The sequence below is a fragment of the Haliotis cracherodii genome, unplaced genomic scaffold, assembly GCF_022045235.1.
Source record: "Haliotis cracherodii isolate W230 unplaced genomic scaffold, xgHalCrac1.p SCAF_11, whole genome shotgun sequence".
Taxonomy (NCBI): Eukaryota; Metazoa; Mollusca; class Gastropoda; order Lepetellida; family Haliotidae; genus Haliotis; species Haliotis cracherodii.
The window spans coordinates 11,381,158-11,406,688 of record NW_027266266.1 but is presented as its reverse complement, the minus strand read 5'-3'; the positions used below and the strand labels follow the sequence as shown (position 1 = coordinate 11,406,688).

Here is a 25,531-nt window from a genome sequence, read left to right as displayed (position 1 = left end):
AAAGTTGCGCCGATTAAGCGCCGTCTGCCCTGCGTCAATCGGAGCATTTGTCGATGCATGTAAGCCAAGGCAACAATAAATAGAATTATCCCTCATCCTACAAACTCCAGCAGAAACAAGACATGTGTGTTGGGTTGTGCCACACATTGTCAAGTCGAGGAAAAGTATACAAGCGATAGTCACCACTATTATATAAATGTCACATAATCTCTGGGGAAACGGTCACTAGTGTTATTACTGAAATGGTACCGGTTGCCATGTCCTCGCCTGCACAATTAAATCATTAGCATGCCCAGGTGTATCATAGAGATTAGGGCGCGGTCGGGTAGCCTAGTGGTTAAAGCATTCGCTCGTCACGCCGAAGACCCGGGTTCGATTCCCCACATGGGTACAATGTGTGAAGCCCATTTCTGGTGTCCCCCGCCATGATATTGAATGAATATTGCTAATAGCGGCGATGTTGTTGTTGTAATGGTGTCTTCCTCGTCCCTGTGTGCGCGTAAAAGAGTCACACAACACAAAGAATTCGTTTAGGTAAACGTACTTCGCCCGAAGTGGAAACGGTACCAAATAATGCCCCTTGAACATGACACGTTTTTTGTTCTTTTACATGGCGATCTGAAAGGTCTTTAATCAAGTGTAGTTTTGTTTTGACGGTAATTAACAATGAATTATTACATACAAATGTTTCTTCTATCTATGTGCAAATGCTTAATGATGTATAGTCGTGGTGACATTACACCCGCTGAACGTTTTATTATTATTATATATGAGTAAAGCCAACGAATACAATAGCGGATTAATAAACCATAAATTAAAATCCGAATCGCTTACCTCAACCCTAATTAATAACTGCGGTAGGATCAGTGGTTAAGTGATCAAGAATGCATGTTAACCATACTATGATCCTCCCAATAACCCCTATATAGAATTTATTATCGTTTAAAATATAAAACATGGTACCTGCATATTTGCTGTTTGTTAGACTTGAATATTTAAAAAAATAAAACGTAGTCCCGATTGAATCAGAAGAATACTAGAACCTACCTTAGCTGCACGAGAAGAGTTGGGCTTGTCCAAGAGGAGCCAGATTCGGTGCATCCAAAGCTCCATGCCCCCTTTCCCTGCCTCATTGAGACGCGGATCCTTGTCCAGGAAGGAAAAGGTCTTCTTGAGGTTTCGGAAAATTTGATTGTCCTGCTCTGCGTTAAAGAACACTGTCCAGCAGCACTCGCTGACCAGACTCTCCGGAATTCGCCAGAAGTTGAGTTCCTCGCGAAGGTAGTTGCCGCATAGATGATCAGGGAAGTGGAGGGATGATGTGCGGTATAGATTCAGGATACATCCAAACGCAATTGGGTCTCTGTCAAAGAAGTACTCCCCTGTATCCCTGTTATATTCGTCTGCCTGAGGGTGAAGCGATGCCAAGCGGGTCCCGGGAAACTTCTTAAGTGTCAACGAAAGTGTCTCAAACTTCTTTCCCCCAATATTGAATTTAACGATGGATGGTGCAGGCTCCGACTTGCCACCTGATTTGCTGGCACTACGAGCTTCCGTCATTTTGAAATGATTTCTAGTTACACCGTGGTGATGTGATGGAAAGATTCATCCCAGTGTGGGTAGATAGATACCAGAGGCATCAGAGACACCATAATGTTCTCAACAACTCGTCCACTCTGGAACTAAAGATCCAACATCAATCTTGCCTCTTGACATAGAAGACCATTCAACCACCAGAATCAGAGTGAATTCCCCCGGTCTACTTGTCCCACAGCTTAAGACTTATCCACCCTGTGTACCCTGACATGCCACGGAGGCTCCCCGCCTCTCGACACCAGCTTAACATCAGCCTCTGCCGGTGTTTGTGGATTATGTATCCTGGAGATACAGCACCCAGACGGCCGACTACCCAAGAATTCCACCCTGCCTCAAATGTCTTTTACGCTTAAGCCGATGTGAGGCTCGCTAGAAGTAGATCAATACTGATCGCTTGTCTTTGACGGATGCAGCGACTAAGGTATATGCACAGTGTTACCTCGAGGTAAACTGAAAATGTCAGCACATGGATTGTTGGCATTAATATTGTCTTTCAAAAAAGACATGGTAATTGTTTTATTGTGGGCGCGCTGTTGCGTGCAGTTTGTTTGTTCAAGTTTATGTACATTATACAGCCTGGTTGCATGTACAGTGAGTTTATAACTTTGTTGAATGTTCAAACAATTAACACCCTGGAAACAAGTATAAGCAATTAACACACTGTATAGGCAGTTAACCACTTTGCATGTATTATCAGTTAACAACCTGGTTGCATGTATTATCAGTTAACAACCTGGTTGAATGTATTATCAGTTAACAACTTGGTTGCATGTGTTGTCAGTTAACAACCTGGTTGAATATATTGTCAGTTAACAACTTGGTTGAATGTATTTTCAGTTAACAACCTGGTTGAATGTATTGTCAGTTAACAACTTGGTTGAATGTATTGTCAGTTAACAACTTGGTTGAATGTATTGTCAGTTAACAACTTGGTTGAATGTATTATCAGTTAACAACTTGGTTGAATGTATTGTCAGTTAACAACTTGGTTGCATGTATTGTCAGTTAACAACTTGGTTGAATGTATTGTCAGTTAACAACTTGGTTGAATGTATTGTCAGTTAACAACCTGGTTGCATGTATTGTCAGTTAACAACTTGGTTGAAAGTATTTTCAGGTAACAACCTGGTTGCATTATCAGTTAACAACCTGGTTGCATGTATTATCAGTTAACAACCTGGTTGCATGTATTGTCAGTTAACAACTTGGTTGAATGTATTTTCAGTTAACAACTTGGTTGAATGTATTGTCAGTTAACAACTTGATTGAATGTATTGTCAGTTAACAACTTGGTTGAATGTATTGTCAGTTAACAACCTGGTTGAATGTATTATCAGTTAACAACTTGGTTGAATGTATTATCAGTTAGCATCGTGCTTGTATGTATAATCAGTTAATACACATGGTGCATGTATTTAAGAAACAACCGACGACTGGGAGTTGTTTATCGTACTATAAAACGCTGCAGGGAGAATAGACTATGAGGTACGCGGCCCCAAAGGTGATTATTCTCCCTCCAGTGTCTTATGGTACGTCAAAATACGGCCACGCGTCATTTATTTCTGATATGAGATAGCAACATAATGAACAGCCTCTTTAAGGATGTTAACAAAATCTACAAGCTTTAAAAATATTTACCCGTATTTAAATAACGATGACTTCCTGAATACAATCCCACTTCGGCAAGGTCGGACATGTCCATTTTATGAACAAGGGTATTGGGATTCCCCGGATATTCTCACAATTTTCACGCCTGTTATCTAAACATTTTCTCCCAATACCGATTTTCATATATCTCGCCAACTATTTTAATATGAGAAGATAAATCAATACCCTTGTTTCATGTGCAATAAACTAACATCCCGGTGCACGTACAAGCAATTAATACCCTTCTTTCCTTTGCAATAAACTAACATACCTGTTGCACGTACGAACACCCTTGTTTCATGTGCAATAAACTAACATACCGGTTGCACGTACAAACAATTAATACCCTTGTTTCCTTTGCAATAAACTAACATACCTGTTGCACGTACGAACACCCTTGTTTCATGTGCAATAAACTAACATACCGGTTGCACGTACAAACAATTAATACCCTTGTTTCATGTGCAATAAACTAACATCCTGGTTGCACGTACAAACAATAAATACCCTTGTTTCATGTGCAATAAACTAACATCCTGGTTGCACGTACAAACAATCAATACCATTGTTTCATGTGCAATAAACTAACATACCGGTTGCACGTACAAACAATTAATACCCTTGTTTCATGTACAATAAACTAACATACCGGTTGCACGTACAAACAATTAATACCCTTGTTTCATGTGCAATAAACTAACATACTGGTTGCACGTACAAACAATTAATACCCTTGTTTCATGTGCAATAAACTAACATACCGGTTGCACATACAAACAATTAATACCATTGTTTCATGTGCAATAAACTAACATACCGGTTGCATGTACACACAACTAATACCCTTGTTTCATGTACAATAAACTAACATACCGGTTGCACGTACAAACAATTAATACCCTTGTTTCATGTGCAATAAACTAACATCCTGGTTGCACGTACAAACAAATAATACCCTTGTTTCATGTACAATAAACTAACATCCTGGTTGCACGTACAAACAATTAATACCATTGTTTCATGTGCAATAAACTAACATCCTGGTTGCACGTACAAACAATTAATACCATTGTTTCATGTGCAATAAACTAACATCCTGGTTGCACGTACAAACAATTAATACCCTTGTTTCATGTACAATAAACTAACATCCCGGTTGCACGTACACACAATTAATACCCTTGTTTCATGTGCAATAAACTAACATCCTGGTTGCACGTACAAACAATTAACACCATTGTTTCATGTGCAATAAACTAACATACTGGTTGCACGTACAAACAATTAATACCATTGTTTCATGTACAATAAACTAACATACCGGTTGCACGTACGAGCAATTAATACCCTTGTTTCATGTGCAATAAACTAACATACCGGTTGCACATACAAACAATTGATACCCTTGTTTCATGTGCAATAAACTAACATCCTGGTTGCACGTACAAACAATAAATACCCTTGTTTCATGTGCAATAAACTAACATACCGGTTGCATGTACACACAATTAATACCCTTGTTTCATGTGCAATAAACTTACATACCGGTTGACGTACAAACAATTAATACCCTTGTTTCATGTGCAATAAACTAACATCCTGGTTGCACGTACAAACAATTAATACCCTTGTTTCATGTGCAATAAACTAACATCCTGGTTGCCCATACAAACAATTAATACCCTTGTTTCATGTGCAATAAACTAACATACCGGTTGCACATACAAACAATTGATACCCTTGTTTCATGTACAATAAACTAACATCCTGGTTGCACGTACAAACAATTAATACCCTTGTTTCATGTGCAATAAACTAACATCCTGGTTGCACGTACAAACAATTAATACCCTTGTTTCATGTGCAATAAACTAACATCCTGGTTGCACGTACAAACAATTAATACCCTTGTTTCATGTGCAATAAACTAACATCCTGGTTGCACGTACAAACAATTAATACCCTTGTTTCATGTACAATAAACTAACATACCGGTTGCACGTACGAGCAATTAATACCCTTGTTTCATGTGCAATAAACTAACATACCGGTTGCACATACAAACAATTAATACCCTTGTTTCATGTGCAATAAACTAACATCCTGGTTGCACGTACAAACAATAAATACCATTGTTTCATGTGCAATAAACTAACATACCGGTTGCATGTACACACAATTAATACCATTGTTTCATGTGCAATAAACTTACATACCGGTTGACGTACAAACAATTAATACCCTTGTTTCATGTGCAATAAACTAACATCCTGGTTGCACGTACAAACAATTAATACCCTTGTTTCATGTGCAATAAACTAACATCCTGGTTGCACATACAAACAATTAATACCCTTGTTTCATGTGCAATAAACTAACATACCGGTTGCACATACAAACAATTGATACCCTTGTTTCATGTACAATAAACTAACATCCTGGTTGCACGTACAAACAATTAATACCCTTGTTTCATGTGCAATAAACTAACATCCTGGTTGCACGTACAAACAATTAATACCCTTGTTTCATGTGCAATAAACTAACATCCTGGTTGCACGTACAAACAATTAATACCCTTGTTTCATGTACAATAAACTAACATACCGGTTGCACGTACGAGCAATTAATACCCTTGTTTCATGTGCAATAAACTAACATCCTGGTTGCACGTACAAACAATTAATACCCTTGTTTCATGTGCAATAAACTAACATACCGGTTGCACATACAAACAATTGATACCCTTGTTTCATGTGCAATAAACTAACATCCTGGTTGCACGTACAAACAATAAATACCCTTGTTTCATGTGCAATAAACTAACATACCGGTTGCATGTACACACAATTAATACCCTTGTTTCATGTGCAATAAACTTACATACCGGTTGACGTACAAACAATTAATACCCTTGTTTCATGTGCAATAAAACTAACATCCTGGTTGCACGTACAAACAATTAATACTCTTGTTTCATGTGCAATAAACTAACTTACCGGTTGACGTACAAACAATTAATACCCTTATTTCATGTGCAATAAACTAACATCCTGGTTGCACGTACAAACAATTAATACCCTGGTGGCTGTTCCCACCAGTTAACAGCTTGGTTGCATGTACAAAACTTAGTCACACTGGTTCCCTGGAAAATCATCGCCTTGTTTCAATCATCTCTCCAGTTGCCCAAATACTCAGTTAATCCCCGCGTTGCGTGTACAGTTAACACAATGGGTGCATGTATTTTCAGTCAACGTAACGGTTGCAAGTGCAATATATGAAAATCCTGTTTGCAAATACAGACAATAAAAGCGACGAACCCTTTCCCTATTCATAAGAATTGTACGATTCCGACTGGATGAGCATGTGTTTATGAATTACTATCAAATAGTGATTACTTCAGGTGTTTGCTAAAATGTGTGCGTACCCAGCCCCACCACATAACAACTTTTTCTCATGTTGCTATAAATGTAACATTCAGATAGCATGCATAATACATTGACACTTCGGCTGCAATCTAATCAACTGTGAGTGACATTTAAAAGACACTGGCTGGATAATTCATGAATGCTATGCTTCTACATTGGTGCATGAAATGAAATGAGACTCGGCTACCCACGCTCATATTCAAGTTGAATGTTCACAAACGGATGTATGTTCGGGTATTAATTAATTAAGACACATATGTGTAAAAGAGCAAGTCAATATCCTCTGCCGTATTGGTGAAGGCGGTGGGTGTTGTTGAGATAATACACATACTTGTAAAAGAGCCAGTCAATATACTCTGCCGTTTTGGTGAAGGCGGTGGGTGTTGGTGAGATAATACACATACTTGTAAAAGAGCCAGTCAATATCCTCTGCCGTATTGGTGAAGGCGGTGGGTGTTGGTGAGATAATACACATACTTGTAAAAGAGCCAGTCAATATCCTCTGCCGTATTGGTGAAGGCGGTGGGTGTTGGTGAGATAATACACCTACTTGTAAAAGAGCCAGTCAATAAACTCTGCCGTTTTGGTGAAGGCGGTGGGTGTTGGTGAGATAATACACCTACTTGTAAAAGAGCCAGTCAATATCCTCTGCCGTATTGGTGAAGGCGGTGGGTTTTGTCGAGATAATACACCTACTTGTAAAAGAGCCAATCAATAAACTCTGCCGTTTTGGTGAAGGCGGCGGGTGTTGGTGAGATAATACACCTACTTGTAAAAGAGCCAATCAATATCCTCTGCCGTTTTGGTGAAGGCGGCGGGTGTTGGTGAGATCATACACATACTTGTAAAAGAGCCAGTCAATAAACTCTGCCGTTTTGGTGAAGGCGGTGGGTGTTGGTGAGATAATACACCTACTTGTAAAAGAGCCAGTCAATATACTCTGCCGTACTGGTGAAGGCGGTGGGTGTTGGTGAGATAATACACATACTTGTAAAAGAGCCAGTCAATATACTCTGCCGTTTTCGTGAAGGCGGTGGGTGTTGGTGAGATAATACACATACTTGTAAAAGAGCCAGTCAATATCCTCTGCCGTTTTGGTGAAGGCGGTGGGTGTTGGTGAGATAATACACATACTTGTAAAAGAGCCAGTCAATATCCTCTGCCGTTTTGGTGAAGGCGGTGGGTGTTGGTGAGATAATACACATACTTGTAAAAGAGCCAGTCAATATCCTCTGCCGTATTGGTGAAGGCGGTGGGTGTTGGTGAGATAATACACATACTTGTAAAAGAGCCAGTCAATATCCTCTGCCGTATTGGTGAAGGCGGTGGGTGTTGGTGAGATAATACACCTACTTGTAAAAGAGCCAGTCAATATCCTCTGCCGTTTTGGTGAAGGCGGTGGGTGTTGGTGAGATAATACACATACTTGTAAAAGAGCCAGTCAATAAACTCTGCCGTTTTGGTGAAGGCGGTGGGTGTTGGTGAGATAATACACCTACTTGTAAAAGAGCCAGTCAATATACTCTGCCGTACTGGTGAAGGCGGTGGGTGTTGGTGAGATAATACACATACTTGTAAAAGAGCCAGTCAATATCCTCTGCCGTTTTGGTGAAGGCGGTGGGTGTTGGTGAGATAATACACATACTTGTAAAAGAGCCAGTCAATATCCTCTGCCGTTTTGGGGAAGGCGGTGGGTGTTGGTGAGATAATACACATACTTGTAAAAGAGCCAGTCAATATCCTCTGCCGTATTGGTGAAGGCGGTGGGTGTTGGTGAGATAATACACATACTTGTAAAAGAGCCAGTCAATATACTCTGCCGTTTTGGTGAAGGCGGTGGGTGTTGGTGAGATAATACACATACTTGTAAAAGAGCCAGTCAATATCCTCTGCCGTTTTGGTGAAGGCGGTGGGTGTTGGTGAGATAATACACATACTTGTAAAAGAGCCAGTCAATATACTCTGCCGTTTTCGTGAAGGCGGTGGGTGTTGGTGAGATAATACACATACTTGTAAAAGAGCGAGTCAATATCCTCTGCCGTATTGGTGAAGGCGGTGGGTGTTGGTGAGATAATACACATACTTGTAAAAGAGCCAGTCAATATCCTCTGCCGTTTTGGTGAAGGCGGTGGGTGTTGGTGAGATAATACACATACTTGTAAAAGAGCCAGTCAATATCCTCTGCCGTATTGGTGAAGGCGGTGGGTGTTGGTGAGATAATACACATACTTGTAAAAGAGCCAGTCAATATACTCTGCCGTATTGGTGAAGGCGGTGGGTGTTGGTGAGATAATACACATACTTGTAAAAGAGCCAGTCAATATCCTCTGCCGTATTGGTGAAGGCGGTAGGTGTTGGTGAGATAATACACATACTTGTAAAAGAGCCAGTCAATATACTCTGCCGTATTGGTGAAGGCGAGGGGCGGTCGGGTAGCCTAGTGGTTAAAGCGTTCGCTCGTCACGCCGAAGACCCTGGTTCGATTCCCGACATGGGTACAATGTGTGAAGCCAATTTCTGGTGTCCCCCCGCGGTGATATTGCTGTAACATTGCGCTAAAAGCGGCATGACACTATACTCACTCACTCACTCACTCACTCACTCACTCACTGGTGAAGGCGACGTGTGTTGATGAGACAATACACATATTTGTACAAGAGCCAGTCAATATTCACTACCGTATTGGTGAAGGTGGTGGATGTATGGGAGCTAAGACACATTGAAATATGAAATATGTGATTTTCAAACATACTAATAAACACATTATGAATAATTCGTCCTCCTTCGCCTCCCCCACCCCCCAATGCTGCCCCCCACCCCCCACCCCCTGCATGTGCATCTCACGTACCCCACAGATAAGTCCTAAATACGTTCTGAAATAACCCCCCGAATCCCGCGTACGAAAAGGGCATTGGCAGCCTCCTATTATGATGTCTTAGTAAACATGTTGTTTATTTGTTTGTTTGTTGCTTAACGCCGAATTCAGCAATATTCCAGCTATATGACAGCGGTCTGTAAATAATCGAGTCTCGACCAGACAATCCAGTGATTGACAACATGAGCATCGATCTACTCAATTGGGATACGATGACATGCATCAACCAAGTCAGCGAGCCTGACGACCCGATCCCGTTGGTCGCATCTTACGACAAACATAGTCGCCTTTTACGGAAAGCATGGGTTGCTGAAGACCTATTCTATCCCGGATCTTCACGGGACTGGTAAATACTGTGATGTTGAGTAAACGTGTGTTTGTTTGTTTGTTTGACTCCTCGGAACTGAGAAAACAAGTGTAAGTTTTTGAAGCGTTGACTAACTGTACCTGAGGACCGGGTTTGTTCTTTGTTACGTGAGCCTGAGCAAGTCAATTTAAGAATAGCAAGTTTTCATTAGATAATTAAAAGAATACTCGTCTTTGTACTCTACTTGGCTCAATTTCACAATTCCCATTTCACATTGATAAAATGTCTCACATTAATTAAAAGAGCAGACTCGTTGAAGCCAGAAGCCTTTGTGAATGACAAGTCCTTTCAGACTTAACATAAGGCATCCACAATCGACCGGATCTGTATTCTCGTGCATATTTTAACAACGAAATGACATTCAATCTGCTAGCGCAAGAAATTCAATGACTGCCAACCAAATGGCATTCGTAATCAGGAGGCATTTGATCTTAAACGTTCTGGCAAATACTCGGGAACACCCTGTTCCATTTTAAAACATCTTGTTTGTCTGTTTGTTGTTTAACGTCGCACTCAGCAATATTCCAGCTATATGACGGCTGTCTGTAAATGATTGAGTCTGAATCAGACAATCTAGTGATTGACATCATGAGCATCGATCTACTCAATTGGGATACGATGACATGCATCAACCAAGTCAGCGAGCCTGACCACCCGATCCCGTTAGTCGCCTCTTGGGACAAGCATAGTCGCCTTTTACGGCAAGCATGGGTTGCTGAAGACCTATTCTACCCGGTATCTTCACGGGGTTTTAAAACATTGACAAAGTGGGTTGGCATCCAGACACAAAACGGGACAAACCCCTGCGATAATTATAATCATTGTACTATTTTGACTTAGTGTTAAGCATGACTGTGTTTATAAATCACTATCAAATAATGACGAAACCAGGTGTTCGCGAAAAGGTGAGTGAACCCTGCCCCACCGATGGCACCAGTCATATGCAAAGCGCCCAGTGACGATCCGGGGGACTACAAATGGTCTTCAGCAACCCATGTTTGTCGAAAAAGGTGACTAACGGGATCTGGTGGTCAGGATCGCTGACTTGGTAAAATGCATGTCATCATATCCCAGCATCTTCCCGAGGCAAGAGAGTTAACTGACGTTAAAAGTCCAGTTTCCACAATGGCCGAACTATGCTGGAATTCCTGGACTCGATCGTAGCGCCACCAGTGGCTATTACGAGTTATGACCCTTCTAAGTCTCTCCTATGGACCAAGCAGATTCCACCTCTCGTATCACTTGCATTTGCTTCAAACAAAACGGCGGCGCCCAGTCAAGACGATCTGATCGATTATCAAGATCTACATATTGTGATAAAACGAGTCTTACATCGCGAAGTGCATCAAATCACGTGAGCACCTTGATTGAAAACATTAAAAGATTTAGAAAAATATCTGTTGACAACGAGTTAGCGGTGCACATGCTTTGCAAATCCTGCAATCGACCGAAATCTGCATGACGGTTACCGAACCGGATTTCGATTTCGGGGCGCGATTTTGATTTGACTATGCATAGACTCCTTAGTCCAGCCAAAATGAACTCCATAAAACCAGCCTAGATCGGCAAGGGTTGAAACTGGACTTTTATAGTCAGTTAACTCCCTTGCCTAGGGAATATGTATCCCAGGTGCGTAGATCGATGCTTATGATGTCAAACACTAAACTGTCTGGACCAGACTCGATTATTCACAGACTACAGTTATAGTAGTAACATTGTGCGGCGTTGAACAACAAACAAACAACAATTCGCCTTATCAAAAAAATCCACTTTCTCGAGATAATCAATACAAACGAGAGATGTTCCTGCACGGTATTGTCATGCTTACATAGCGCCAGCTCTCTAAGTAACTGTCTCTCATCCGTCATACATCTGCCCTGGGGGGAACTGTCTCTATTTCCGTGTCAACAGGAAGAATAAAAACAAGTTACGCTTGAAGTTTCATTTCACAATTTAAAGTTCCAGTTTGATCATGAAAGTACTGAGGCGTCATACTGTATCACCATTAATCGCTATACTTTGGTTCTTTAATGTATAGGATGAAAAGTATATAGAAAATGTTTGAAGTGGTCGTATATCTGAGAGATAATATTTTACACATAAAGGCGATGTGTTTTGGTGCTCTCTTACTGATTTCCGTGTCTTCAGGACTCAGAAGACGGCACGGGGGGTCCAGTCGTCTAGTTAAAGCGACATTTCAATAATCATAAAACAATCTGTACTCAAAACAGGATCGATTGCACAATATCGACTACACTCTTCAAAAAATGAAACGCACAGGTAGTATGTTGTTAATTGAACCTGACTACACCAAAAATCCGGTATATAAATTGGATATATGTTATTGGAAAATGTTGAAGGCCCGGTAGTCGACAAACGGTGCGTCAAAACCCAGGTATTGTCGATTTCCAATGTCTTAAAGGGCATTGTTTTCACACTTGTTTGAAAATAGCATGGAGCATAACAGTAAAGCAAAATGCACGTGCAAGTTATGGCATTCGTAACTCGTGGTAGTGGCTATAAAAAGGCCAGCATAAGCCAATAATTTGTCCTTCAATTATCAACAATTTCATGTTTGAAAATGCCGAGACTCAGCGCTACCGATCGGAACATCGACATAGGACGTATCCGAAGAGGGGACGCCACTTCCACGTCCACAACAGCACCATTTGCCGCCTTTGGGACCGATACACACAGTTCAATTCTTCTGCAGACCGCACGAGAACCGGCCGACCAAGAGTTACCACACCTGCACAGGACCGCTATATTCTACAGTTCCACCCACGCTTTTGCAATACCACAGCTACGGAGACTGAAGGGTGCATCCCTGGTTTGAGGAGAATATCGGACAAGAGTGTCTTGAATTCGACAATTTCTCTGGGATGAACTCGATCGACGTGTACGTCAACGTCAGAACACGCCGCTGACACTCCCACAACTGGCCAACGCATTACAAGCAAAATGGCGCAGAATTCCGCCGGACAGCATTCCACTCAGTGCCGAGGACATGCAGAGCCGTGATTGCTACCCGGTGCGGTCACACGAGATAGTTAGTTCTGCGCAACCCTGTGGCCTTATGTGACATGTGACAGATTTCAATCCTTTGTACAACGACAGCATGTGACTATCGAGCTCCTATATGTCATATTTGTATCTATGATATTAAATTAAATATATCGACTTTATTAGGTACAATAAATTGACTAAAAATCTAGCTGGGCGTTTCTTCTTTTGAATAGTGCATATCGTTAGCATGTTAATCATTGATGACAATAAGTATTCGCCAAAAGGTCAGCGTATCCTGTGCCAGTCGTGGTGCTGCAGATCGCAGAGTTGCGTCCCTTGAGCGTGGCAGAAACGTATGATCATGGGTTCGAATCCCAGTTTGTACTGTTGATAAGTGGCACTTGTCAATCATTCTATGTTCAGAACCTGACTGCTCAGTTCCACGGGGTATTCTGGGTTAGAACTGGACCTCGAGAAGCTGCGACAAGCATAGTCGCCTTTTACGGCTAGCATGGGTTGCCGAAGACCTTTTCTACCCCGGATCTTCACGAGTCTCAGGGAGCGTTAAATACAATGTTCTGCATGGTTAGTCTTCCTCTACCTATTATCATCGTAATTTGATCAAACAAAAACATAATTTAGAATGGACTAAAGTGATTCAAAAATAATAACTTCACAAACTGCTTATTCAGTCATAACACACCAAACGGTTAATAGCGATACGAATTAAATGGCATCGTTAACGGCAATAATAAAACAAGAAATGTTGGTTAATCAATTAAATGGCATGGAAGCAAACTTTGCTGATTCTGTTTTATTCATATTCCACCAATAAAGGGAAAGTTGATGGACATCGTTGTTTCTGTATATGGCTTATACACAAAGTATTATGTTACCGTGGCTTTGAACAGTAATGTACACTACCCTTGAGATATCGTTATATGAAAACGAGTGATTTCAAAACGAATCTAAAGATCTAAAAAGGTATATAACGGGGTCGAGGATAGTAATTTATTTATCACACACTTAACCTGTGTACATTATTGAAATTCAATGTTGAAAAAATATTTTTTTAAAGGGTGGCGTATGAATACTGCATTCGGGTGATTCGACCATTGACTATTCTTTCACGGTTCAACTTGGAATATGTAGTGCACAGCTTTTTCCCAAGATATTTACAAGAAACGATCAGATGCCTAAAATCATGTTCGTTATAACATAGTACATCACCAAGTTAGAAACATCTGTTTTCAACGGAATATCTAGCTTCAAACTCGGTTCAGTTTAGAGACTTGTCAGTTTGAGCAGGGGTGGGGGGAGATGGGATGGGGATGGGGATGGGGGGGGGGGGGGGGATGGGATGGGGAGTGGGAGGGGGTGGGGGTATGTTTTCTTGGCAACTACTAAAACTCACAGCAATATTGAAACTATATGACGGGGGTCTGTAAATAATCTAGTCTTGGACCAGACAATCCATTGATTGATATCATGAGCGTCGATCTAGGCAACCCATACTTGCCGAATCAAGCAAACAATGTTTGCTCTTCCTGGTCTCTTAATACCTGTATCGCATAAGGATGACCGTGGTCATTCAGGCAATTGGTCGTCTTTCTGAAGACCCTGGCACTCATGAAGAGCAACGTCCTCGTGGTGAGTGCTGGCTAACGCTAATAGCTCTTCCCCGGTGTGGACCCGGGGTAGAATATGTCCTCAGCACCCCATGGCTGGTCATATGAGGCGACTAAATTGGGCAGCCTGTTTGCCTTGGGTTGCGCCCCTGTGTCGGTGGAGGACGGGATTCTGGTGGTTGATGGCAATGGAGCCAAGAACAGGTGTTCCATTTGCCCAACACACCACTTCGACCCTTACTTCGCCTAGACGGATGGTAGAATTGGCCCGATTCTATCAATCGGCTGGTCACGCCATGCCCTGTGCATGGAAAACTTGCCTTAGGCATAATTACATTCAAATCTTGTTTATCGTGAAATATGATATCATTTTTTATGGAAATATATATTTTTGCCTAGAGTCCTATGCCAGAAGGCAGTGGCTCATCTGGTGATACGCACCTCTGAAATCTGTGGTTCTTGGGAATTGTGTCATGGGCCGAACCACCCTTACATTACTTCTTTTAGTCTTCATAGCTTTTAACGTCTATAGTTCTAGAGTATAGCATTCCTGAAGCCCTAGTGTTGCAGCCTGGCTTCTACTGCTGGAGGATCTCCTGTTATGGTGAGGCAGGGCATCATTCACAGTCCTGTTCCTCTCAATACCCCTCTTCAGGCTCTTGCAGTACGTATAACATTGAACATTGTTTTTACTTTGTGTTCGTTGTATGTACCACCATCCTATTCTCTTCAACAACCTGATCTTCAGGCACTGTATGACTAGCTCCCCAAACCATGTGTCATCATGGGATATTTGAATGGTCATAAACCCACTTTGGGGTAGTAATGTCACCGACACAAAAGGAAACGTACCAGATGATTTTTTCTTAAATAACGATTTATTTCTTTTTAGTGATTGTTCTCACGCGTATCTTCATCCTGCAACTAGAATCTACTCTTGTTTGGACTTGTCAGTTATAGATTCAAGTTTACTTAATGAATTTGAATGGTCAGTCCATGATAACCTCAGTAGAAGTGACCACCTGTTACACCATCTGATGTTCCTCCTTCATCACGATGGAATTTTACTAAAGTCAACTGAGCATTATACGAAGTCCTTTGTTCTAACAAACTGAAACCTGAAGTATTTATTGATGTTTCCGACCCTATACAACTTTTCTCTGATGAACTTACAAAAATAGCTGTAAATGTATTCCGAAGTCCTCCTCAAATCCTCACAAACGTAAACCATGGTTCAACAGTGATTGCAGACAAGCTAGGAAGGTACCGAAAAAGTCTGAAAATATATTTCCGACGCCATTCAATTGTCCACAACCTCAACAAATCTAAAATTGTAAATGCTAAACCCGGCGCACTTTCAAACAAAACAAACGTCAATCTTGGCAAAATTATGTATCCAAGATAAATTCACGGACGCCAATGTCTAAGGAATGGAACATGATTCAGAAAATCAGGGTACTAAATCAAGCATTCACCATCTCAAAGATGGGGATCAATTGTTAACTGATAAATCAGATATTGCAAAAAGACTTGATGAAACTCTTGCTGAAATGTCTTTCTTGTCTAATTATGTCCCTCAATGCCAAAAATAAAAAAGCAGCATAAAAAGAAAACTATAAATTTTAATTCAGATGACGGGGAAGATTACAATGAGTCTTTTCCATTCATGAGCTCAATACTGCACTTGGGCAAGTTCATGATACCGCCGCAGGGTCTGATTTATACATTATCAACTCTTAAAACATTTACCGAAATCCTGTTTAGAAACCATTTTGATAATATTTCATAAAATCTTGACGTCAGAGGAATTTCCTCCTTCATTGCATGATTGTTCCCATACCTAAGCCTGGACGTGATCATACTGATCCTTCCAATTATCGACCTATTTCATTGACTAGCTGCGTTTGCAAAACCATGGAACGCATGGTCAATAATAGATTAACTTGGTACTTAGAAACCAATAATTTAATCACAAATGTACAATGTGGTTTTCGTAAAAATCGCAGTACCATTGACCATTTAGTTCGATTGGAGTCATTCGTTAAGAATGCCATTATAAACAAACAACATGCATTGTCTATCTTTTTCGATCTAGAAAAAGCATATGACGCTACATGGAAGCACGGTATTTTAAAAGATTTACATGCTTTTGGATTACGAGGCTGACGAGCCATCCCTAAAACACCGTCGCATTAAATTATCTTTACAGTATATCTCTAAATAACTTTCTAATAATCTAATCAAGCGAATGACTGTGAGTTTAATCCACTTTACGAAAATCTCTATAAAAAAAAATCTTCTCTTATTTCAGCTTTTCTCCTGTCCACCATGGCGCGCAGTTCGTGAATCCAGGGCTGGACTTAACATTAACTAAACTAAAGAAATCCGACACAAATCAACTAATTTATCAACAGCAATATAATGAATTACGAAGCATACTTACAAATCTATATTTACAGATAGATCCAAGGATGGTGACGCTGTCGTATTGGCCATTCTCGTTACACAAATGAATATCTGTTGAAAGGTGAGGATCCTCTGTTCTGCATCCCTTGTGGTGTAAGAAGCACGGTCAAGCATGTCCTGCTTGACTGTGTTGATTTTTCCATCACAAGGGATAAATTTTTCAAGAATAAATCTATGACGGATATTTTTAATACTATTAGTTCTCATTTAATTATTGGCTTTTTAAAGGAAATAGATTTGTATAGTAAAATTTGTTAACTTGTTTTGTATAAAATAAATCACTTTTTAAAATTAGTAGAATGAATTTATATCTGAGATTGTTAGTGGCTGTATCCTCGAAGGGGGTTAAAGTAGTGTAAAATTATCGTCCCCCTGAGAGGGTATCGTAAGTCCATGTCATTCAAAGAATATTTAAATCTACTACGCTTTTAAAACGTAGCATATTTGTCATTTTAATTGTGGCTAAAATTATGTACAATCGCTGAAGGGACTGAAGGGATGATGTAAATCCTGATGGGGTCCATGTAGGTAGCAAGGGTACTGTAAGTCCCCATGGTCCCTAGTAAGGTGATCTACCTTCAGTTTTTATAATGTAAAGTTATGTATAGTGCTATTGATTTTATGATTACATGCTAGATTTAAATATTTTTCTGTGATAAGTCTAGTTATTTTACTGTCCTCCGTTGGCAGGTTTTTTATGTAAGTCCCTATGTATTCATACTTTTAAACCTTGATAGTCACGATATGGCTGAAATATTGCCGATGTGACTTAAAATTTTATCTCACTCACTCACTCTGAAGACCCTGGTTCAATTCACCACATGTGTGAAGCCAATTTCTGGTGTGATAGTGCTGGAATATTACTATCAGTGGCGTAAGACCCAACTCACTCACTTATTCAACAGTATTATTCCATGTGAAATCAATCAATTTATCAAACTTTTGGATCAACGAATCGCTGATACGGAAGAGTGACCTTCGTACATATGTGTGCTTTCCGAACAGTGCAAAAATTCTTTGACCATTAAACGAATTAAAATGCCCACGTTGTCAATCACGTTTTGTTCATCTCTCCTTCGTTTGAATAAGAAAGAAAACAACAGATTCATAAATATTTATTGTTATTATATTAAAACTAACAGACAGTCACCATAGGTGTTGCAGAATACGCTCACCGTTTGGCGGACTCCTGATGTCGTAACAATTTTATAGTAATTCATAAACACATGCTTATCACATAGTTGCAAGGCCGCCTCTGTGTTTTCTAGTGGTAGAGCGTCCACCCGGAGAGCGGAAGGTTCCGGGGTTCTATCCCCGGCCGCGTCATACCAAAGACGTTAAAAGATGGTACTTCTTGTTACCCTGTCTGGCGCTCGGCATTAAGGGGCTAAAGCAAGGACTGGTCTGTTCGGAGTCAGTATATTGTGTCTGAGTCGGGTATTCATGTTAAACTGCGGCATAGTATCTCAGTGGGCTAGCACTTTAAATCGGCATCAGTCCGGACTAGTACAAACACACACACGTACATGCCCGTCGCTATATAAGTGCAATAATCTTGGACGCGACGTTAAACCCCATTTCACCTCACCTCACCTCACCTCACCTCACCTCACCTCACCTCACCTCACATAGTTGCAAGCGTACAATATTAAAATACATTTGCGTTTTAAGAGCCCAACATTAAGATCATTAAGAAAGTTATCTAGGTGAGTAAATAAAACACCGGATTGTCTGGTCCAGACTCGATTATTTGCTAACCGCCGTCATGTACCTGGAATATTGCTGAGTGCGGCGTTAAACAATAAACAAACAAACAAACAACAAACAAATAAAACTTTAAAAACTTCGAAGGAATAATTCAAGAACCTGTTTTTTAACAATTCAGTGTGCTTTTAACTGATCCGAACGCTCGTAAATGACGTTTATGACATTGTAATTTTGTTTTTATGTACATACATTTTTGTATAATAAATATTTGAATTGTATCTCGCATGTGGCTTCTAGCATCAACCCGCGCGGTACAGGATTTTTTTATTTAAACATATTTTATTCAGACTGAAATGGATTGGGAACAAGTTATCCAACTTAGGACTCCCTCTCCATGGTATTTACAAAGCTTTACAGTAAATCATATACAAGGAAAACAGAAAAGAAGATGAGTGTAAAGATAACAAGAAATGTACAAAAGAGAGAGACTAGTATATGTACATTAAAGTGTTACCCAAATCTCTTTGTATGACTTATAAACATTTGCACTGCTTTAAAGATGTGTTGATTTTCGATAATGGACAAACATTCATTTCCGTTTAACATCAAACTTAAATCTAATTTAACAGTTTTGTTCACGGCGTTCTGTAAAATGTCCCGAATTATTATTAACATAGTTTTTCTTTGGTGGACGTACAATGGACACTTTAATAAATAATGATATGCGTTTTCACATGGATTACCACATTGAAATATTGGATCACATTTCATCTCTAATCTGTATAAATCATAATTTAACTGGCTTTTCATGTATCTTATTCGAGTATGATAAATATTCAACTCTCTAACACCATTGGAAAAATATTGCGGTGCAATGACTTGCTCTTTTTGTATGTATGTCTTGAATTGGGATGTAGATGTACATTTTCTGCCTGCTGCAGGAATAGTGTTCCATAACCTTACAGTTGATGGAATAAAAGAACACGTTGAGTGTTTTAATCTAGGATATGGAATGTCAATATTGTCTGAATTTCTTAAATCATATGATACATTTGAACCTACAGTGGTTGGTACAATGTCTTTAAGATAAGTTGGGGCAATATTACTTAAGTTTGTATTTTGTAGAACAAACATAGCTTACGTTTCCTCCTTCGTTCTATTAACGTTTCCCATCCTGTTTCATAATACAGATGTGTGTGCGAAGTATACTTTGGGAGCCTAGTAACTACTCTGGCAGGTTCTAGTTGGAGATTTTCTAACTGAGTTGATAATTATTATCACATGATGATTATATTACACCCATCCCACACATCCCTGTACAGGTCAAGATCTCTCTCATTCTCGTCACCGTTCAAGACATTTCACACCAAGACATAAGCTGGCGCAGCCTTTCTCCTTGTGTCTGATGGTGACAAAACACGAATTGGTACAGACGAGAACCTCCACCTTGCCTCGCAAGCGATAGCGTGGTATAAAACCTAACGCGGGATGCATAACACCACATGTGGGGCGGTCGGGTAGCCTAGTGGTTAAAGCGTTCGCTCGTCACGCCGAAGACCCGGGTTCGATTCCCGACATGGGTACAATGTGTGAAGCCCATTTCTGGTGTCCCCCGCCGTGATATTGCTGGAATATTGCTAAAAGCGGCGTAAAACCATACTCACTCACTCACTCATAACACCACATGTACCCCGAGTCGCAGTTTAACACGAATACCCCACTCAGACACAGTATACTGACTCCGAGCCGACCAGATTGTTTAAGACCTTTAATATCGAGCGTCAGGCAGGGTAACAACAAATACCATCTTTTAACGTCATTTGGTTTGACGCGGACGAAAACGAACCCCCGACTTTCCGCTCTCCGCACAGACGCTGTACCACTACATCATTATACGTTTGTCATCTTGCTTCAAAAATAATCAGCTTGAAAACATGTGAATAACGTAGTTTTATAATTACTAAATTGTTTGAAATGCATTTCTTAGCAGTTGACGGATGACAAAGAAGACAAAAGAGGTTTATGGATAACAGCTTCTTTATTATCAGTGTTGCTTGACAACCGTATGAGGAGGATCTTTACCCAAACAACGCTATGACAGTTTTAAGAAGTTGTTATCTATAAACCTTTTTCGCTACTTTTACGTATTTTTACTGCATAAAAAATACGTACAAATTTGATTCCTTTGTATTATATCTACAGATAAGTGAGTCAGATAAGTACATATATTCATTCCAAAGACAATTTATGTCTACTTATTACGCTTCAAATTCCGTGACAGCTTGAAATAAATTTAAGCATATTTGTAATTTGAGAGTTCCTTTTGAATAATGCATCGAAGCGACCTTTTAGAACTCATTAATCACGTTGGCTAGTCAGGATTAATGTACGGAACGAAACACCCAGACACATCCGATAATATACATCGATTAGAATTATTTAACTACTGTCTGGGGTATATAAATAACAACTTTTTTCGTGTTTTGGGGGCACGGGTGGCCCAGTCGTCTAAGGCGCCGCGATTCGCTTGGCAGAGTTGCGTCCCTTGGGCAGACCAGAAACCTATGATTGTGGGTTCGACTCCCGGTTCGCGCCGATTATGTTTCTAGGTTTGTCAGCACCATACCCGTGCTAGTGGATTTCACCGAAGTGGTAAACTTTGCATCACTTTGGGCTTTCCTCTTGCATTAAGCTGACACGCCGTGATATAACTGGAATACTGTTAAAAGCGGCGTTAAGCTCAACTCACTCACTCGTGTTCTTTTACTCTTCCAATAAAGATACCATTTTATGCACTTCGTTAATGACACTTTGTATTTTAGCCGTGTGAGAAGATTACAGGAATATAATATCTGTATAGTGGGATTAATGTGTTCAACGAGAAACACATGAAAAATAATTATCAATTATGAATATTAACTTGTATCAAACGATGATGTACTATAAAAAATGTCTATAAACCCTTAGTGACTGTTGGCTCTGAGTGCGTTTTAATTGTACAAAACATGCACTTCATTCATGTATCACCGTCGGTGGTTTATTGTGAAAAATAATTGGTTGGTTGCAATTGGTTAGTTGGTTGGATGGATGGTTGGTGGCTTGTCATGATAATAGACTTGACGTTTCGAACACAGATTTTAAACAATAACATAAGAAACGCGAGATATTTTTTTTTATTCTTCCCTGATTTGTCCCAAATGCATGAAAGCTCTGGAAACAATTTAAACTTTTTTTGACAATGTTTAATCTTTTTGTTTCATTTTGTTTATTTTTTACCTCATGACACATGCTGTATTATGTACATGTTATTGTGAAGCGGACATCGACGACCAACACTGCTGGTCTGTTTCCGTAACCCATGGGTTTTACCCAATTAAATATATGTTTCAACACTTCAAATACAAGAATTTTTTATGTTAATTACCAATCTTCGAACTTATCAGTTAACCTATCGTAATTATATTTTACTTAAATAATGAATGAAGTATTATAAATGTTCTCCACCAGAGCTGCGAACTTTACGAAATGAAGAAACCCTTATATTTAGATACCATTATGAAAATATAAAAATTCAACCAAGAATAACAACTTTCAATAATCTTTAGAAACATATATTATTTTGGCCGTAAAAGCAAATTATTGGTGAAAATTATATGAATGGATCACTGAAAATAAGTGATGACACCAGGTGTTATCGAAAAGGGTCAGTTATTATGTACTCTCCAAAAAGGTAGGGCATATTGGAAAATAACAAATAATTACAGAAATGCTAAGCGGTATCGAGTTATGGTAACAGATGGATAAGAAACATCTTCCCGAGGCAAGGGAGTTAACTGACTGACAAAGTATGTGTACCGTCAACTTAGCGTCAACAGATATTTTCCAAATCTGTTCATGTTTTTAATCAAGGTGCTCACGTGCTTTGATGCACTTCTCGAAGTAAGACCCGTTTTATTACACAATTTATCTTGATTATCGATCATATCGATTTTTCACTGGTCAACGCCATTTTTTAAGCAAATGCAAGTGATATGAAAGGTGGAATCTGATTGGTCAATAGGAGGGACATGGAAGGGACATAACTCGTTATAGCCACTGGTGGCGCTACGATCGAGCCCAAACATTCCAGCCTAGATCTGCCAGGGTGGAATTTGGACTAACACAGTCAGTTAACTCCCTTACAAACTGAGACACGCTGAACGTATCTACCTGTCGCTGAATTTTACCACTCTGAAGTACGCCTTTAGCCCCGAGGCTTCCATCACGTTAAAGACGACACATTCCCAATCTGATCCCCAATATTAATACGACATTAAAGCAAGAGTGGAGAGATTACGTGTTACTGTGGATAATGGAAATCAACCAGACTAATGGCTCAGTGCGATTTGAAGACCGTTCACAGAAATGTCAAAATCATGGCTCATCCCCCTGCAACGAGGTCCACACGCAATGTTTCGGCTGTGTTGGCACTTTAGGTTTTGGTTCCAAAAATGTTCAATCTTTAGCAGTCATTTTTACAAAGCTAATGCTTCATCCGACGACCGATTACATCGTTTCTATTTAACGATACCCTAATATTTTGGCAGGGTATATGCGTTACTGTGAATGATTAATAGTATTCGTAATGTTTAATATTTCCACGTTTCACCTTAAACACAAAACGTACAAGTTTTGCAGATGCTGATTTGGATGATATCAGAAAACCTCTTTTTAAACTTTGAACAGGAGCACGTCTTTGACCCAGGCTGAAATAAAACCTGCAGCAGTTGAGTCGGAAGTTACAATACATTCGTATTGGCAAACCGACAGTACTTCGTGGGATTTGATTACGCTTCTCGATCTCCGAGTGATTATGTGTGTTTGTTTGTTTGTTTGTTTGTTTGTTTGTTTGTTGTTTAAGGCCGCACTCAGCAATATTCTCGCTATATGACGGCGGTCTGTAAATAATCGAGACTGTACCAGACAATCCAGTGATTGACACATGAGCATCGATCCAAGCAATTTGGACCAACCAAGTCAGCGAGCCTGACCACCCGATCCCGTTAGTCGCCTTTTACGACAAGCATAGTCGCCTTTTACGGCAAGCCTGGGTTGCTGGAGGCCTATTCTAACCCGGATCTTTACGGGTCTGGGTTGATATGGAGCTCAGTGCATACACCGGCGAAGTAGGGTGAAGATGGGACTGGTCACTTATATAGGGGGACGGAGGAAGGGTTGACCAGTGTCCGGGATGTATCATATGTGTGCCGATGCTCACCCCATTGTATGTAAACCTTTTCCACGCTCCCCTACCCCAACTTCTTTCGCCGTGTCATCTTCTATGCCCCCTCCCACCCCACCCCTATTGTTGTGATAATTATGGAGACTACATCCCCCTACCCCAACTTCTTTCGCCGTGTCATCTTCTATGCCCCCTCCCACCCCACTCCTATTGTTGTGATAATTATGGAGACTACATCCCCCTACCCCAACTTCTTTCGCCGTGTCATCTTCTATGCCCCCTCCCACCCCACCCCTATTGTTGTGATAATTAGGGAGATTACATCCCCCTACCCCAACTTCTTTTGCCGTGTCATCTTCTATGCCCCCTCCCACCCCACCCCTATTGTTGTGATAATTATGGAGACTACATCACCCTACCCCAACTTCTTTCGCCGTGTCATCTTCTATGCCCCCTCCCACCCCAACCCTATTGTTGTGATAATTAGGGAGACTACATCCCCCTACCCCAACTTCTTACGCCGTGTCATCTTCTATGCCCCCTCCCACCCCACCCCTATTGTTGTGATAATTATGGAGACTACATCCCCCTACCCCAACTTCTTTCGCCGTGTCATCTTCTATGCCCCCTTCCACCCCACCCCTATTGTTGTGATAATTATGGAGACTACATCCCCCTACCCCAACTTCTTTCGCCGTGTCATCTTCTATGCCTCGTCCCACCCCACCCCTATTGTTGTGATAATTATGGAGACTACATCCCCCTACCCCAACTTCTTTCGCCGTGTCATCTTCTATGCCCCCACTCCCACCCCACCCTTATGGTTGTGATAAATTATGGAGACTACACCCCCCTACCCCCTACATCTTTCGCCGTGTCATCCTCTATGCCCCCCACCCCCCACCCCCCCACCCCATAGTTTTGATAATTATGAAGACTACACCCATTTACCCCCCACTTCTTTCGCCGTGTCATCTTCTATGCCCCCCCCCCCCCCCTATTGTTGTGATAATTATGGAGACTACACCCCCCTACCCCCTACTTCTTTCGCTGTGTCATCTTCTATGCCCCCTCCCACCTAACCCCTATTGTTGTGATAATTATGGAGACTACATCACCCTACCCCCAACTTCTTTCGCTTAATCTTCAATAAATAATCCATTTCCCAAACCCTCCTACTAAAACCAACAACAAATAACCACCGCAACCTCCTCCGCCTCCTAAACGCAAATCACCAAGTAAAAACAACAAACCAACTCACCTCCCCAAAACACTCCACCACCACTCACCACAACACACGCTCTCCAACACAACACCCAAACAATATGACTGACACCCGCAACGCCACACTCGCAGACATTCCAGCTCCTTACTCACCCACGCCTGCGGAAGCGCACAACACTTCTGGGAGGTCACTCGAAAACATCGTCCCGACCGAGTATGGCGAAAACACGACATACACCACCCCAACCAAACCAGCTAACTCGCCACCACTAAACACCAAAAAACGCAAACTCGACACATCCACTCCACCTCCATCGCCAACACCCTCCCCGGCCGCCTTCCTCACCACCTTCGCCCTCTACTTCT

At 40.8% G+C, this 25,531-nt stretch overlaps 1 protein-coding gene across 1 annotated transcript in view; it reads right to left on the bottom strand.

Moving 5' to 3' along the window:
- The window catches only part of LOC139455383 (potassium voltage-gated channel protein egl-36-like), a 47,250-nt gene extending 45,389 nt beyond the window's left edge, over positions 1–1,861 (bottom strand). The window contains exon 1 of the mRNA XM_071236942.1: positions 1,048–1,861. Coding sequence (XP_071093043.1) covers positions 1,048–1,560 — 513 coding nt within the window. The 5' untranslated portion in view covers positions 1,561–1,861. The remainder of the gene's footprint in view (positions 1–1,047) is intronic.
- Positions 1,862–25,531: the final 23,670 nt, after the last annotated feature.